Source organism: Enhydra lutris, unplaced genomic scaffold (assembly GCF_002288905.1).
Source record: "Enhydra lutris kenyoni isolate GAN:26980312 unplaced genomic scaffold, ASM228890v2 scaffoldscaffold3, whole genome shotgun sequence".
NCBI classification, from domain to species: Eukaryota; Metazoa; Chordata; class Mammalia; order Carnivora; family Mustelidae; genus Enhydra; species Enhydra lutris.
Genome location: NW_019154087.1, coordinates 42635893 through 42655123, shown reverse-complemented (window position 1 = coordinate 42655123; position 19231 = coordinate 42635893). Strand labels below are relative to the sequence as shown.

The 19231-nt window shown below is 35.8% G+C and overlaps 1 protein-coding gene across 5 annotated transcripts in view; it reads right to left on the bottom strand.

The window, feature by feature from the left end:
• LOC111154016 (mitogen-activated protein kinase 10) overlaps positions 1–19231 on the bottom strand; it is a 582803-nt gene that overhangs the window by 73451 nt on the left and 490121 nt on the right. For 3 of the 5 annotated variants that reach the window (XM_022513381.1, XM_022513389.1, XM_022513366.1), the window contains 5 exons: positions 12068–12197; positions 7862–7920; positions 6886–7024; positions 6007–6172; positions 3192–3263 (listed from right to left, as the gene is read on the bottom strand). In XM_022513381.1, coding sequence (XP_022369089.1) covers positions 3192–3263; positions 6007–6172; positions 6886–7024; positions 7862–7920; positions 12068–12197 — 566 coding nt within the window. The remainder of the gene's footprint in view (positions 1–3191; positions 3264–6006; positions 6173–6885; positions 7025–7861; positions 7921–12067; positions 12198–19231) is intronic. The other 2 variants (XM_022513374.1, XM_022513396.1) reach the window with 1 other exon arrangement.

Here is a 19231-nt window from a genome sequence, read left to right as displayed (position 1 = left end):
AAACAAATATTTTATAAATAATCCTTTGGATATTAAAAAAATCAAAAAATTAATTAATGGAAAAGCAAATATGTATGTATGTATGTGTACATATGTGTGTATGTATTTATGTATTTCGCCAACAATTTAATAATCAAGAAACTACCCTGTGATATCATCTGGATCATATCAGTAGCTCAGAAACCCACACAGTGTTTCTCAAAATGCAAAGACCATTTTAATGCAGGAAAATAGGTAAAACTTCAGTCATAAATAATAATTTCATAAGATTTCCCAATTTGTCAAGGTGTTTTACTATTTTTGTTGTAGGTTCAGATTAAGAAAGAGAATGTTAAAAAGTTCTGTGGGAGAGAGGAATAATGTCGATCATGATGATAGAGTATTATCATATAATTTTTCATCCTCAGAAAAATTTAATAGAAATTACTCTGAATAATTATAAGGGAAAGTCACAGGAACTTATGATTGCTTTTTTTTTTTTACATCTCTGAAGAGTCTCGGAAGAAATCAATTAGCATATACTACACTTTGCTATTACTGTCAGTACAGGCTGGAATCATTAAAATATGCTAAAATGTTGGTATGATTCATCTCTCCATAAATACTCCATCAATCCCAAATCTTGTATTTGATCATCATGGTTAGTGAAATTAATTCAATGCTCTGATATTTTGACTATTGGTGGGAAGCTCTAATCATAAACTTGTAGCTTCATGTAAAGATTAATGAAACAATTCCACTCAAAAACACTGAGTACAGTAATCCACTGTTTAATAGGGATGCTACAATTTAATTTTTAAATGTGGTCATGACTTAAGATATTAAATTATCATTTTAATTAAAGGTAAAATGAACTAAGGATTTAAATCTAAGTGGAAACATTTCCAGAAAAATGGCAGTTCTTCTAACACATTTTATCTGGAAATCATTTACTCATATTTAAGTAAAATTTAACTTAAACAAGATGTTTTCCACTCTAAATGTCTTTACATAACTTTTCCATTGACTTTTAAGTCTGTATGCAAGCTCATTATCATATATGGCAGTAGGCTATCAAAGACCATTATTTTATATGATCATCACTAAGATAAAGGAATACTGAATACAAATCCTTATCACAATCTAAATTTTTGTTTTAAAGTTTATTCAATTTATAGGATCACTTTTTTCAAGGATATACATTTTATGTGCTGATCTTAGCACAATTTACTCTCAGTTCTAAATATTTTCCTGAAACAAACTTTAATAAAGGAAAAAAAGACCTCCAAGAAAACAATCATTGGAAGAATAGAGAATTATCAATATGATGTTAATATCTTTGTTTGCTTTTTTTCCTGAAAGACATTTTGGGCTAGAAAATACTTTGACTTTTTCTAATTTTATTGGCTTTTAAATTTAATACTGCTAAAATAGGAGAAAAGTAATCCTGATAAATGTCTGAAGAGCTATAGTAGATCTCAGAGAACCAGGCCACATGGAAATCAAGTGACTTATAATAACATCACATGGAAATGAGATATTTTGTGACTTTTTATCTTCCACTAACCAGTGCATTATAAAGACATAGCTGTGCAACTTCACTTTGAGTACTGATTGAGAAGTTCCTTTTTTTTGGTCTGAAATATATTATACCCCAAAGAAAAAAGCACATACACACACACACACACACACTCCTACGTTTATATGAAGTCAGTACATTTAAATATGAATTTAAATTATAATATTTCAATTCAACTACCTTGGATATTTAATTTGTCCTCAAAATATAGTTTAAAATAAAATAAAAGTAAAAGGAAGTATTGTCATTTTAACAGCAACATAAAAATTGAGATATTTTATATGCTTTCTTTTTATATCCTCAAAATCTAGTATGCATTTTGCACATAAAATAAACCTCAGTTCAGGCTAGTCATAATTTTAGTACTGAATAGCCACATGTGGTTAGTGGTTACCTAATGGACAGTATAGTTTTAGAAGATGTCATTACTCTTGCTTTACTATTGGAATTTAGAGAATATTTTACTAATACCCAGCAGAATAAATAAATGCCTACAGAAATGAGTGCTCATCGTAGTATAAATTTCTCATTGAATCTACTAAATAATAACCATAATCTTTCTTACATAATAAAAGAGTTCCTTAATAGAGTTTTCTTATTAATCAGATACAATATTTAATAGAGTTATAGAACACATATTTATTGTGAGTTTCTAAAAAATTTCATATATAGTAAATATACTAAACTCAATCTTGCATTATCACTGTTAAAGTTGGCAACAGTTCCACCTAGATTTGCATGATTGTGTGTTATGAGGTATTTCTATATGTATAAAATATATTCTCTATTAATATATAAACTTTATTACCTACATATTGCAAACACTAATATGTGACATTGTTTGAGAATGAACTTTTGGTCATTTCAGAAATATGCAAGCTCACTTAATAATTCTAAATCACAGATAGCTCTCCAAGAAATTTTGATGGAATCTAGTACAGGATTTAGTGGTAGAAGTTGAATAAATATTACTTCTTAAAATTTTAAATTTCATTGGAAAAGCAATTATCTGGGTCTCAGTCATATCTCCAAGTCAAGTATGGGAAGCCTATTTTAAACCCTGCTGATCTCTGGCAATCTGAATAATAATTATGATTTTTAAATGTGGAAGTTCAAGATTTAAGGAGGATATGCTATATTGACCTATTTAAGACTGGACAGTGTCAAGAGTAATTCAAATCAATGAAACTAGACAGAAGTTTAGGATGTCAGCAAGGAGAGAAATTATTATGCCTAAATGTTGTAGAAGCATAAAATGGTTTTAGAAAAAAGATGGAAAATACTTGCAAATAGTAACGCTTTTTGCTAGTTATAAAGATAAAGACATTTTAATAATTCAGGATTTGGTGACTTCTCTTATTTACAAAAAAATAGTAATGTTATTTTGAGTTACAGACAAGAAAATAATTTAAAGAAAAAAAAAGCCCATTAAAATTTTAATTAAAACAGATCATTGCAGTAGGGAGTGTTCAGTACTGGTCAGGTTATATAAATCATCACTTTGTTTTTTAATCACAATGACACCACTTACCCAACTTTTTGCTTCTATCTTTACTCTCCTGGTAAAATCATTATGTGTTTAAAGGGAGAGAGAACAGAACAGGTAAAGCTGCAGCAAAAGGTACAAGGATACAGTCCCTTCCTGGAAAGAGGATTTTGTGGCGAACCATTTCTCCCATAATGCATCCCACAGACCATATATCCACTAGAACAGGAGAGAGGGAAGTGAAGAAAAGGGAGGAAAGTAAAGTTAACTAAGATAATTGATCTCTGAAGGAGGAGGAAAAAGAACAGTTTGATTAGAAGGTACAATTTTTGTCTCCCACCAAAAGTTACACTGAAATCAAAACCAACACTGTAATAGTACATTAGCAAGGTTTAGTATGAGAACTCATATTAATTTTTGAAAGTTACGTTATGAGTACCTCAGATCATCTCTATAGTGCCAGTGCCAAAGAGGTGACATGGAAAAACAGAAACGACACCAAATGCATCTCCATAGCAGGTGGCGGCTAAAAGAGATCCGGGGTTTTTGACTATTTGCTGGATATAGCGAAAATAATTTTAATCAACCTTTTCCATTTTCTATTCCACTCAGTTACGTGGAATAGGGCAACAAGAGACCACTCTTTTGTTCCCTAGTTTTTTGTTTGTTTGTTTGTTTGTTTGTTTGTTTTTTTAGTTGGTTGGTTCAAAACAATGTACACGCAAGCAAATCCAAGAAACTAGGAAACGGCTAGAACCGTGGTTTAAAGGCAGAAGTATTGGAATTCCTGGTGTTTGGGACTTAGTTTTTCCTTCAGAAGTTATCCTTGTAAATAAACATCAGTTTTAGTTTCTATTTGAAGTATTTCAAGAACAAAGATATGATCAATTAGCACATGTATAAAGGAGTCATCTGGAAGTAAAGTGAAAAGGTATTAAAGGTGTTTAAAAACTGTTTTGTTTGTGGGATGCCTGGGTGGCTCGGTTGGTTAAGCAGCTGCCTTTGGCTCAGGTTGTGATCCCAGTGTCCTGGAATCAAGTCCCGCATTGGGCTCCTTGCTCAGTGGGGAGCCTGCTTCTCTCTCTGCCTCTGCCTGCCAGTCTGTCTGCCTGTGCTCCCTCTCTCTCTGACAAATAAACAGAATTAAAAAAAAGTTGTTTTGTTTGTTTGTATTGAGTATTTCTCAGTTGTCATACTCGTTAACCAAACATGCTTCACCTTCTCTTACCAATCTTCACCGTCTTCCAGCTTGCTTTTTAGTAACGACCAAGGCAACTTTGGGGCAAAAACATTAGGCTGAAATGTTTTTTGGGGAAGGAAGGCAGGGTTAGATGCATGGGATAGCTGGGCATGCCTGATAGAGGAACAAGCGGGTTTTCTGCATGATAACCTTCCTCTCATAGGCAAGAGGGCAGCATAAGGGTGCTAGCTATGCCTTCACAAATCTAGAGAAGTAAAAAAAATTAAGGCAGTAACTTGCAACCTTTTCTGGTGAGGGAAGGAAAAAGGAGGAAATTACATGCCATTTGTGCAGCAAAGATCCATAACACCATGATAGGAAAACTCAGACCCTACCCCCAGAGCTCTGTAGATGTTTGATTTCTTGATTTCTTAAAATTGGTTCCCCTTTGATTTTTTTTTACAAACAGCCTGTGAAAAATGTATACAAATATCTTCTTTTCCAAATAAGTTAGATATGATATTAGACCTTGGGAAGAGGAGTAGATTTGCCTCTTCCAAGTTAAAAGGTAACAGAATCCTGCCATCGTTCACCAAAATGAACCTGACCTTCCTGAGACCTGACTTCTCCCTTTCCTCTGCACAAATGCACAGAAGTATTGGCCTTCTTCTAATCTGAAAGTACACAAAGAAAGTTTTTAAAACTTTGGTGGCCAGGGAATTTTCATAAATGCACCCTGTAGTACCTGCATGTAAAAATAATTATTTTTATAAAATTTATAAAAATAGACTGCTAGGAATTAAATAGAATAAAACATAAAGTAATCATGCAAGATACATTGAGCACATACATCCAATCCTAATTTACAACAATTTTAATTCTTAGGTTTATTAGATATATTTTTTAATATGTTACATTACTTATTAGAGGTATTCTTTTCAAAATAATATATGGCAATGCATTCTTTATTTTTATGGCAATGCATTCTAATAGATGTTTTATAAAGCCTTTAATAAAATCAAATTGCAATGCGTTTTGAAGATTCTTTTCTTTAAAAGCGTTCATGAATACTAGATTTTTTTAATGAAAGCAATAATATAAAATTGAATATTTTCTAACATGATTTGGAACTTATAAAAATTTACTAGGTATTTGCTATCTTAAATATTACTCACAGAGCAGTTTAAAGGATTAAAGAAACTCTTATCCAACTTGAACAATTTGGATTATTCTAAACTGACTATTCTTTGAGCATTTATAAGATTCTTGCTCCAAGGATTTGTGACATCTTTTTGTCTTTTCCTAGGACTAGAGCCATCAACCTAAGATAGCTACAACGCCAAATGGCTTAATGCAACAGACTATATCCTGTTTTCATACTTACTTAGAGCTAAGCTGCAACTCAGATAGCAATTTGTCTCAATAACTCCAGCATATGTGCTAATCAATACCTGCTTGACTGTTTAATCAGATTCTATCCACAGTTCTTTTTGGCCATAACATGTTAGTGCTCTTATGGCAAAGCTTACTTTTCAGAAACATCCTTCTCATTTTTAACGAGTGATTCTTCCTAGTAGTATTTTTAAAAACCTTCTAAATATGAACGTTGGCAGTCCTATTAAAAATAGAAATAATATATATACATATACATGAAATATGTATATACATAAATATACATAATATATATACATATACATGAAAGAGAACATTGCCTTTGGCCATCTAACATGTATACACATTTTCTTCATGGTTTCTGTGACTGCTGTGCCAAAGCCTTCTTACCGTTCTCCTTGTAGCCCATTCCCAGAATAACCTCGGGGGCTCTATAATAACGTGTGACCACATACGGAGTCATCATGAAGCTCGTGCCTGCTGTCCTGGCCAGTCCAAAGTCGAGGATTTTCAATGTACAATCAGACTTGACTACAATGTTACTTGGTTTTAAATCCTGATGATAGGAACAAGAGAAAAAATTAAAAGCCAGCAGCAAATGGAACATATAATTTCTATCTACTCAATCAATATGGCAGTCTTGCAATAGTACTGTTAGGGCCCCCCTCCTTGACTGAAAAGTGCTATATGAAGCAAATGATTACTGCTCTGAAAGAAGTTTACAATTGGTTTTTTGATATTTTTAAGATATCTTCAAAAACTTCTTAAACCCAGAAGAGAATTGGACTATCAATTTTATAATTTAGGCTCATCTTAGGAAGAGGTTTTAGAATAAATGACATATCATTTTTGTCATTGTTAGGTTTCTCCTTGTGGCAACATAGACCTTTCAGCTTATTTTTCATTTCTAGGCCTGACAGAAGAGCAGATCAGGGAAGCTGTCTTTATGCTGCCAGACACAAACTATGGAAATGAACAGTCTTATTTCAGCTGCACATATGACCTCTGCCAATCAAGAGACTAGAAAACATGAGGTTTCTCAGAAGTTGACTCTCAATGCACTGAAACAAAATGCAAAACAAAAGCAGCTACAGTATCACTTAAATTTTCTTCTACACATTAGTGAACTTTGTGCTAATTCTATTTTAAAAGAAATGAGGAAGTACATTATATTCAACTTACCCTTTTTATATAAAGAAAATAACCTACAGTTGCTCTTTCTTTTCTCCAGAAACACCTTAATTATACTTCTGGAGGAGGTGGTCTTACCCTGTGAATAATTCCAGCAGAATGAAGGTGCTTGATGCCACACAACATTTGGTATAGCAGGTAAGACATTCGCTCGTGGTCTAATTCCATCTGAATCACCTGACACAGGTTGGCATCCATTAGTTCCATGACTAAGTAACTGGAAAGTAAATCCACAAGGTTAGTTCTAAATCACAAGATCTGTGAAGTCCTTCAAAGAGGTCAGAATCCCCTCCTAAATCTGTGAGTCTTCCAAACTTCCCAGCTCTACCTTTGACCGAATTAAGATTATGAAAAACTTTCATGTATTGCAACTCTACCACAAGGTTACTAGCAGAAGTGGCATTTATTCGTGTGTGGTTTCTGCTCATATATTTTCTATTTTCCCCCTACCCATATATTTTCTACCTTCATCTTGTCCTCACTTTTCTTCAAATTCCCTGAATTCTTTCTTCAGTATTATGATTACAAATAAGAAAAAAAAATCGGAGTAGCATCTTCCACTAAATGCCATGTATCTGTGTCAAAGAAGACAATGTACTGGGATTCATTTTCTGTCCTCTGTTATTGTCACTTTACTTTTAGATAGATTCTTTTTGCACAAAATCAAAGGTACCACAGAAATAGAAATAAAGATTTTTAAATGATTTTTAACATGGCCTTCTTATAATTTATTTCTCAAAGTGAATAGAGTCATTCTAGAAAGCTCAAAGTCGATTGATAATAAAAATACATAATAATAAATCTTCTCTGATTAAATCAAGGATATTGGACAATAAAGCATAAGCACCAGAAGACCAGACAGAAGCCAAAGTGTCTTTCCAGGAAGTAACACCAGAAACAGAACCTTCTGTTCCAACACTGGATCTTTTTCATTTGCTATTAGCTCTTATCTCCCTTCAATCCCTACAAGGGATTTCATCCATTGATTTTGTCAATTTCCCTTGAGTTGTCTAAGTACTATGCTCTCCCTTCCTTCATGAGTTTTGTTACTTACACATCTTGGAACTCCTCCAATGTTTTCTGGGGTGTGAAGACATTTAATAAACTAATAATCTGGAAAAGAAACAGTGGAAGGGACAGAGAAAGGAGAGAAAGAAAAAGGGAGAGAATGAATTATTTAAAAAGCATATTTAAATGAGTATTTAACCCAACTCAAAGTCATACGCTAGTGCTACCATAGAAAGAGAAAAGTTGGAAAAAAATTTCTGCAACAGTCTCACAGAACACAGAAAAATGTATTCAGAAAGGATACATGATGTATGTCTTCAAGTTAAATATAATTAAAAAGCTTAAGTTCTTAGACTGAAGGAGGAGTCAGAGAAGGTATATAATTGAAATATTGCCTAGAGTGTGATCCTCCTTGGTAGAATACAGAGTAGTAATTAACAAACAAAAAAAGAAGAAAAGCCATGTAAGAAAATGGTCAGCAGCAAAACACCCACCAAGATGTAGCAAGGTCATGTTTTTCCTCCAAATGAACGAGGTGGTTCTCTAACTTAAGATTTTTTTGTGTGTTGCTATTTAGTTTTTTGGTTTCTATTTCACACACAAATATTATTTAAAAGAAGCTATAATGATAGGTTGGGAAAAGGTATATTCTAGATGATATCACTGTGAATTTTTGTGGAAAATATATTTAAAAATTTTTCAAAATTCTGTTTCTTAAATGTTTTGTTTCCTGTTTTGTTTATTTTATGTATTAGGTGGCAAAGAGGTTTACCTTCTAACATAAGTAAATTAAAAAAAAAAAAAACTTTGTCACATTTCCAAATGTACTGCATACATAAACAACTCAAAATGTCCTTTCAGCTAAATATTCTCTACTAATGTGCTAGTACAAAATAAAAATTTTAAAATATGAATAACAATCTTCTACTCATAAGATAGAATCAACTATTTCACAAAAACTGGACAAGAACAAGTTTCAGATTTAAACATTTTAAGCTATGAATTAATAAATTTTAGTAAATCTTATGAGTGGTATGGAAACATATGAAGTGATTTTAAATATCTGAGAAATGCAGTCAAATCCAGGGAATGCTTTAGGCCACATGTAGCTTTCATTTGTTGAAGAATTATTGACAAAAAAAATCACAAAGTATCTTACTCTGTAAACTGATAGTGTTATGTTGAAAAATGTCTTTGTGATACATCTTTCATTGTGTATATCACTCGTATTTGGTGGGCCATTTTTCTAGTATTTCATCAATCTTGCAAATTAATTCATTTTGGTATTTGTTCAAACAAAATCATTAGAGACTGTGCACAGGCACACACACACACACACACCCCATACACAAACAACCCTTAAATATGGAAAAATGTTAACCTGTATCACCTGGAAAATGAATAATCTAGCTATTCCAAAATTAATTTAGACAATAGCATTACAATTTTGTGTAAATCAAGATTATTTTAAAAGGTAACTTCTCCACTATGTATTCTTATTTTCCCATTTCCTAGTCCCTTGTTTTATAGCTTCATCTTCTCTGATTTCCCTCTGTTCTTTCTTTCTCCCTTGTAAATTCTAATGTCTTCTACTAATCATTTGGAAACTGTGTCATTAAAAAAATCACATCACAGGTATTTTCATTTTGTTTCAACAATTTCACACAGGAATCTGATTCGGTTCCTTTATTCTAGCATCTTTAAAGATTTATTTATTTATTTATTTATTTTTTTGACAGACAGAGATCACACGGGAGAGAGGCAGGTGGAGAGAGAGGGGGGAACAGGCTCCCTGCTGAGCAGAGAACCCAATGCAGGGCTCAATCCCAGGTCCCCAAGACCATGACCTGAGCCAAAGGCAGAGGCTTAACCCACGGAGCCACCCAGGCACCCCTATTCTAGCATCTTAAAATGCAGATATGAATCAGTGCTTTTTCTGGCCCCACAATCACATTAGCTCTCACTTCCTAGAATTAATCATTCATTTTCTAAATGCATTCTCTTCTCTATTATTAAAGATTTAGTTGGGATTACTTTAATGTTTTACTTTACTTTCCACAACATTTACAGAGTTCTGCATTCTGACTGCTTTTATTTAGTATCACAAGTACGAATGTGGAACTTCCATTTGGTTGTGAGTGAACTTCCTTTCTGTTAATGAGTTCCAGAAAATTAGTTCCACAGACGTACAGAAGGGCACATGGAATACACAAAAGGGGGGTAGCAGGTAGAAAGCCATTTACAAATAATCCTTTCAATTGCGAACTTCTTTTTAGGTATCATAAATGTGAACCTCTACATTTCAGTCAGGGAGTAGGATTCCCTCAAATTCACCAGATACACGGGAATTTCTCTACAGTGTGTTTATTGCATTATGGGGGTTGGAAGGAAGACTAGGGAAATGTAAATATATGAAGTCACAAACTATCAAAATTTCCCATACAGTTGCTTCATTGCTTGCATCTATCCATTTTCCATTGCCCATGGGATTTCTCATCCTGTCTGCTATCATAAAAATAGATTGCATTGGCTATGTGGTTAATCTTGTTCCTGCCTTTATTTAACATACTGGCAAAATAAATTGCTTTAGTAGAATGACTTTTCTTATGAATCAACCTTGCCACCATTCATATATTCCTTTTTAGAAGTAGCATGTTCCTTACATGGTCAAATTAGAGATGGGTGCATTCTTCATAAAATTTGCCTCTTTAGTGAGACCTTTCCTGCTCACTCTATTTTAAAAAGTAAGCCCAGGGGTGCCTGAGTGGCTCAGTGGGTTAAAGCCTCTGCCTTTGGCTCAGGTCATGGTCCCAGGGTCCTGGGATCGAGCCCCACATCAGGCTCTCTGCTCAGCGGGGAGCTTGCTTCCCCCTCTCTCTCTGCCTGCCTCTCTGCCTACTTGTGATCTCTGTCTGTCAAATAAATAAATAAAATCTTTAAAAAATAATAAAAAAATAAAAAGTAAGCCCACACACCCAGCACTGACTAGAATAATTTTCTTTCTTCACCTTGTTTTCCCTAATAGTGCTTATCACCATCTGACATTCTCTACATTTGCCTATCTATTTTCCGGATGGTCTTTTTCTTTCACCAGTACAACATGAGCTCCACACAGGCAGGGATTAGCTTCTGTTATCTCCACTACTGTAATCTTAGCATCTACATCTGTACATGGGGCACATTTCATTTATTTAACAACTATGTGTCAAATGGCTGAATCGCAAAGTCAGTGGAACAATAGAGGAAAAGAGAAACACTGTCACTGGAGAAACAATCCACATATTTGTATTTCAAATATCTTCCAACTAAACTCTCATATATACATTTGCTTCTTCTTAGTGAGAGATGGTTGGCCTCATGACAAATTCCCTTGTTAAAAAACTGTGCTGATAATTTCACATATCTTGTGTGATTTTCACACTTAAGAAAAACTTTGCAGGGAGTTAGGATAGCTATTGTTATAGTTTTAGTATAATAATTTATCATTTATTTTCATCATACGTTTAGATGTAATAAGTTATATGCACCATATTTATAAATTCTTTATTAATAATAGTTATTATTAAAATAATGAGTGATCTAACATGTACCCTTACTAAGAAGAACGGGAGCATAGAAAGAATTCTAGAAGCCTTTGTCTGCAGTGGAAGACGCTTATACTCTGAAGTTGAAGAAAGTCCTATGATGGTATACCCTACTTAGTTCCCGTGAGAAAAGGTCTTGATGATCCTGTCCTGACGGCCTTTGCAGACATGTCGCCACACATAGGCCCAGCCCTACAAAAAAGAAGATGCTGAAGCAGAGTGAACATTCGAAGGCCACTGCCAGACTATAGCTAAAGGAAAAAGGAGATAAAAATTTTCACCCATTAATAATTAAATTTAAATTATAAAGAAATATAATGTTCTGCAGGATATTTTTTGGCTTTGTATTTGTTTGCTTTTGATTACTTTGGAAGAAGTCTGGAGCTCTCTGGTTATTTTGGAACAAGATAACCAAATATGGTTAATTTCACAGCAGGAAATATCTATCAAATTTATCCCCTCTTCCACCATATGGTTTTGAGATGATTTTTAAGCAGAAAGCTATCATGAGGACAATGAAATCAAATGTAACATATGGAAGGATAAACAATCTTAACAGGCAGAAATGACAAAGTAAAGAAAGTCCTTCCTTCTCAAGTTGGCACACGGATGTTCTTTCTCCAATCTCACAGCCTCCCACTGCCAGAGGGTTAAAAATAACGACTCACGTTCTTATGGTTCACACACTTCATGAGGACCAGCTCCCGGTAAGCTCTCTTGGCATGCGTTTGGTTCTGAAAGGGTCTGCTGAGCTTCTTAATGGCCACATTTCTGTCAAGAACAGCATCATACGCAGCACTGCAGGGATCCAAGAGCAATCCAGAGTTAGGAACCAAGAAGCCCTTAGAGTTTCTGCCGACTAATATGAGTAAGGGGATGGGTAAAGAAAATACTATTTTGAAATCCTTCTCTGATACTTTCTCCTCTGGTCCCATGCCAATTAGGCTGTGAATAAAGAGCTAGAAGTGACTAGTATCAAACTATTCTACTTGCTAGGAAAAGAAAAAAAGGAGAGTATCTTGCCAAAAAACCACAGCACACAACTGCCTCCTTGAGTGGGAGACAAAAGAAAAAAAGGAAAGTGCTCTGCTTTCTACTGGTCCAGCCATGTGAATGTGGCAAGTCATTTAATCTCTCTGAGCTTGAATTTCTCATCTAATATGTGATATTTAGGTTTTCTCTAGCTATAAAACTCCATTGTTGTTTGGTTATTTTAAGTGAACATTATTCTTTCCCATTCACAGTAACCATATTCTAAGGTATGACATTCATTGCCATGAATGTAAATGTTGGTTGATGGTGAAGTGTGCACATTAACAATAATGAAGCTCAAAATAAGGAATGTAATCATAGGGTTTTTAGAAGCATAAATAACTGCATTTAAATACAAAGACAGGAATGAATGCCACTAACATTTGATGCTTTCAAACTATTTGAGAGTGAAAATTTGCCATGGTTTGAAAAGCAATCCACATACAGGACTGTTTCTCCCACACTCACAATATGTGGGTCTGGAGATCAAATAAGGAACTGAGTCTCTTCTTGGTATTATACCTAATGACTCACTCACAGATTTTCTGCTCCCCTGTCCCTGCGGCTTCAGATGGTGTTGGATTTTGTCTTAATTGCCAGGAAGGAATGCAGCTATCAGTGTTCTCTACAATTGATCTGTTGACTTGGAAGTGGCATTAACTATGCAGTGTTCATGCCACTAAACTAAAACATCAAAAAGGGGTTACTGTATTGTAAGATAATGATGACTAGCAGGATAAGATTGGACAAGGTCTTATAGTTCATCCGGTCCCTGTGTCCATTTAATACTTATTCTTCCATTTGATACTTATTCTCCTCCAAAATATCTCCATAAAAAGTTTGGCCAGTCTCTACTTGAGCATCTCCAAAAACATGATGTGTTAATATTGAGGCGGCTCGTTATGTTGTTGAGAGTTAGAAATGTCATTATTCTAATAAGCAAAGTTGCCTCTATGGTTTCTAGGGACTTTCTCCACCTACCAGGGTAACTCTTGAAGCAGAGTAGTCCCTTTTCCATTGTGGCATATCTATAATATCTGAAATCCATTAAAGGAATGAGCACAACCCTTGGTCTAGTCTATAAGCACCCAGTAGCTCTTGGCTCCTCTTATTTTTTCCCTAAGTCTTTTCTTTCTCAAGCTAAACACTACTAATATCCTACCACAATTTGTCAGAATGTGATTTCAGGTCCTATCACCATCTGGTCAGTTTCCTCTGAATAAATTCCAGTCTGTTGTTATCTGAAAATGTGGATCCTGAACCGAATAAACATCATGAGGCTAGGCATGGAGTATCACTGAAGATTAGGGGAGTGCTAACAACTTCTTTATTCATTCACTAGCTCCGTCACTCCACCGACACAGTTAATACAGCTAAGTCTGCCTTGGCTTTTTGATAACAATATCACACACTATTGATTCACAGTGAACCTATGTTAATTAAAAGTACTGTCTTTTTAAAAACCTGTGCTGCTTTCAAACTATTCATGTCAGCATTGATTCTGCTGTTCTTGTGAACCTACCAATGGCAGCACAGGTAAAGGAAACCGTCAAATAGACCTACATCTTTTCAGTAGTGCCCAAGAACAACAGTGAATTTGGAAACACAGAAATAAAATTTGTTTTCTGTAGCTAGGAAATTGTATCAGCAGAAAATCAATCAAAACAGTCACCTTAAAAAGAAAGAATAAATTTTAGGCCAAAACAACTTAGGTGAAGTCATTAAATTATCTAAAGAAAGAATAACAATCAGTCATGTGGGCCTTAGAAAGGAATCAGAAAGGCAAATTCTGGTACGTCTGACTGAAAGAAGGGACCCAGTCAGTCAGGCAGGTCCAGGGACCCAGTCAGTCAGGCAGATGTATACATCTGTATTTTGATTGGCAGAAAATGTGGACAGTTAGCATTCTGACCAGCATCCCCTGATGAGGCTGAGTCTACCTTCTGCAGTCTCCCTCAGATTTTTGCATGCAGGCATATTACCTATATTTGGTCAGCTTGACTACTGCATTTCTCGTGAGTTAGTAAATCAGCATCTGTTTTTTTTATAGAGCCTCTAGTGGATGTTTGTCAGTGTGAGTTTGAGTCCCTGAGATACCAGCCAGATCCCGAAGGACAGTGGGCCATCTTCCAACCTCATGTGGAATGCCTGAGAAAATGCCATGCTCTGGGGTTCCTGGCAAGTTCTGACCAGTGTGTCCCAGAAATGTTGTGGTTTTCTCCACACTAGTACCTCTTCCTTGAAGCTATTTTAGGTATGAATCTCAGCACTGCTGCTTACTAGATGTGAAGCTAGGGGCAAGCCACTTAGACTCTCTGCCATTAGTTTCCTCACATTTAAAATGGAGATAACAGCCTGACAAGACTACTGCAAAGACTAAAAGAGGCAATAATGTATCTACAGTGCCTCACCAAGAGTAAGCTCTTAATAAATAATAACCATTCCTATTTTTAAAATCAGTAGGAGTCATTATGTAATGGGGGATAAAATAGAACTTCCTATGGCATGTGCTACAATTGGACATATATCTACTACTAATCATCAGTTTTTAATCTTTCTACTAACTACAAATCCACTTAACTATATCACTCTCTTAACTGCATTTCCCAAGTTTGTCCCATGATATAAAAGTTTAGGGCAAAAAGTTAGGCCTTATTAAAATCTAGATATATTAAGCCATTTGGATCTACTAACACTTTAATAAGGTATCCAGTACGATTTATTTTTAATGAACGCTTTATTCCCAGTGGTTGCTACATCCTTTCTTAATGGCTCACAAAAGGTGTCTTTTCTAACCAATACTAAGGTCAATGTCAAGCTCAGCAGATGTCTCTTATAATCTTTCTCTTCCCTTTAAAGGAATAAGAATGTTTGCCTGTCTACAGTTGAATGGAATACTCTGGTTTGGCTCACTGAATTTCCATTTGCCATCTTGTGTCATGTCTTCTAGGCTGGAAAAGACTTGGGAGTTAAATGTACAATTCCCAGATGCTTTTGTAGCTAGTGCTCCAGTCTCCAATAAGATCCTGCCACGTTGATGCAACTATGAGAGATTTATAAGGCAAAAGAGAGGGTGGTCATTTTCTAGTGTTTCTTGGTTGGAAAGCAAGGCCTCATGGAGATGTGAAAGTTCCTTCTGCAAACAGTCATTCATTATCCAAATTCCTGGGTGAGAAGAGGGGTTAAAGGAAAAGCAACAGTGGATTCTAGATTCCAGGGCCCAGTCACCAGCATCACGGACTAGTGACACCAGTAGTAACAAGGGCACAGTTTCAGCTCTAAGATTCCTAAATCTCAGTTACAATCATGTATTGTAACTGGAAGCTCAGTGGTTCTCGGATACTCAGAGGTGGGAGGTCCCCTGGAGACCTCAGCTCTCTAGTGTCTGGGATCATTCCAAGAAGCCCAGACTAGAGGCCACTTCTCCAGGCCTTCCAATGATTGTGAAAGCATCCAATTTACCGTGTTGCCTACTTTAAATGTTTCTGTCTCCTGCCATGAACCCCAGATGACACTACAATCATCCCTGTCCTCTATAATTCCTCAGTGATTACTGGCAACAGTTTAGCAAATACCTCTGAAAATTGGCATCAGAAATTGATGTCTGAAAGTTCTCCATTACTCTTGAGTCATTTTTTTTAAGAGTCTTGGTTCATAGCGCCTTACTTTTTTTTCTTTAAGTAGTTTTTTTTTCCTTTTATCATCATGCAGATAAGAGGTAAATCTTTATGAAGATTTTCCAGCAACTTCCAGCAACTTTCCAGCAATTTTGCTAAAAATTTTCCACAATTTCTTGATGCACAGAACTAACTCACCTCCACTTCTACCAGGCTTATTTATAAAAGAAAGATGTAGCCTTTTGTTGTTATGTTCCTGTCATTTAATGATGCTACAAAGTTAAATTAACTTCCTTGAATATATTTATATAAACACATGCATGGGGACACACACCTCTCTGCAGGCAATTCTTATTCTCAACATATTTAATAGGGTCTTTTCTTTTCTTTCTGGCAATTGCAGACAACCTCTTGCACAAATATTCATCTTCTTAAATAATCATTCATTTGATAATCTTCTTGTTCCCTTTCCCTTCCACATTTAAAACATTGTTGGTCATATTAACATGTTTATGGGCCAAAGATAATTCATTTTTTAAATTTTATTTATTTTCTTTAGAGAGAGAGTGAGATAGTGAGAGAGAGCACAAATGGGGAGGAGAGGGAGAAGCAGGCTCCCCACTGAACAGAGAGCACAACATGGGTCCCAGGACCTTGGGACCATGATCTGAGCTGAAGGCAGAAACTTAACTGACTGAGCCACCCAGGCACCCTGCCAAAAGATAATTTTTAAAAAATCTCTAGGCCTTATGATAACTTTATCTTTAAAAAATTAAAAAAAAAAAAACTTTAAAAACCTTATCATTGCAGCATCTTAAATGTCTTAAGCAATAGCCCAGCAGGCCAGATTCCATCCTGGGGTAAACACTGCATTCTTCATTGCTCTTTCCTCTTTCCCACATTCTCATTTGACTTTTTCCAAAGGCCAGGACTTTAGTCAAAAGCTACCAAAAAAAAAAAAAAAAAAATCTTCCCAATGCCTTTAAAAATCTTACTTTTATTCCCAAACATTACAGTCCCTAGAGATGCTCTGGAGATACTGATTCATTCCACCAAGGAGAACAGTGTTGGGAAACCTGCCAAACTCATCTCTGCCTCAAGACTTTCACAACCATTCCTCCTTCTGCCAGGCAGGCTCTTCCCACATCCTTATTTACCTGATTCCATCTTGCGATTCAGGTTTCAGCCCAAATATCATCTCCTCAGTAGAAGCCTTCCCAAATCACCCCATCAAAAGCCAACAGTGGGTTTTTTGATTAGTCGCTTTTGTCATCGAATTGCTTAACTATAGTAGGTTGCTTGTATTTTGTCAGGGAACCTTTTGACTACAGCAATAGAATTCTAGCAATAATGACTTAAGTAATAAAAATATTAATGGAAAGTCTAGAATTAGGCATATCTGGTTTTTAGGGATACATTATAACTCTTATAGACCCTAGGCACTTTTGACTTTTGATTTCCTGCAAACTGATTCTCAGCATATTAGAAAAAAAAAAAAAAAGCCAATGATAGCACTCCTTCAGTGCATCAAAGGAAAGTACCGGTGCTGTGCTGCATTGCTAAGATTCCCCTTCAGTAATAAAGGACTTATTATCCCAGGTGCTGGGAGTGCTGCCAACAGACAATCCCTCAACTCTTACCCCACTTTGGGTATAATTTCAGCAAAGATACGCTTAACCAAAGACTACACTTCTTCATGGGCAGCCTTCACTCAATGACTGATGAACATGGCATCGTAAACGCCTGACCACCTCATCCCAATACAGGACAGCTAGAAAGACTCATTGCATCTTCAGAACTCCCAGTAGGGTCAGCAGAGGCTTCCTTTGAGATTGCGTTGCAGCTGAACTTCTGCCTCTGTGCCTCTTGTCCTTCCCGCAGGTATAAACCGCTGAAACACTTCCTAATAAATCTCTTGCGTGTAGTCGCCATCTCACAGGATATTTTCTGGGAATACAACATTTGACAAGCAATAACTCATGGCCAAACAGCAATAAGCTGTGGAGTTCACCTGGATCTTTCTCTAAGCAAAAGGCAGGGTCCAATTACAGACAAAAGTAGCTGCACTCAGAGCTCAACATCGAGTAAAGCCATTTCACCTTTGCAACAAACTAACCTAGATGACCACGCCTAGTGACATAGATTCCAACCAAAACTATTCAAGGACCAACAGAGTTGAAGTACGGGCAGCAAGGGGCTCAGCAGCCCCTCCCTTGAAGATAGCATTGAAAGCAGCAACAATCCAAACACTAGAAACTGAACTAGTGCATTGCAGCCCTTCAGTGGACTAGTGACAGGGGACATTTCACAAAGACTTACTACCTTGATGAAGAATATGGGACCAGCTCAACATACTTGTCACCACCAAAAACAGATGAACCTAAACAAGATGGCTGCCCTAGACATAAGGCAACCATATTCTTGGAAATCAAAATAGGATGATGGCATTGGAGAAGAAACCGAAGGCTCCCAGAGAAGAACTACTTCATCTCGGTGAGATGGGGTTATAGGGTGCATGCAGATACGGTCTCTCTTGCTCTTATTTCATCTGACAAGTTGTCTCATGCCCACCCTGCTGCCCTTAATCAGCATTCAGTGCACCACCCATGTATGCTCATACCCATGTTTTAACCTATAGAATCCACAAAGCTGTCAGGCTGCCCTTTGATAGGGCAAGTTAGAAACTTGGGAATTTACAGTTTCGCTTGGTATGAAATATGTAAGGCCGGCCAGGCTGCTATAGAGCATAGAGACAGCACACAGAGAGCAGTCAGAATATCCTTGGAATGCATATTTGTCATTTATGTGGTATAAAGCTATAATTATTTATGTTTTTTAATGTCTAGTGAAGCTTCTTTAACTTTGCAATAAACCCTTTTGGCAAAAATAAAGAAAACTGAGATGACATATTTAATTAAAATACTACATACTGAATTTACATTTCTTATGTTTTCTCGGGCACAACCAGATGAAAACCAGAAAATAATTCTCCTAAAGGAACGTCGGTATCTATTTCAAAGTCAGTAATTATTTCAAGAAGACTGTGTCCAAACACAGTGATTTAATACATGCACCTGCAAAAGGTACATTTACAGATTACTCTTGAAATGTGACTTTTCATTTAGGTCGAATGTCTGTTTTTCTAAATTAGTTCTGTTCATTTTCACCTCTAAGGGGTTTTTG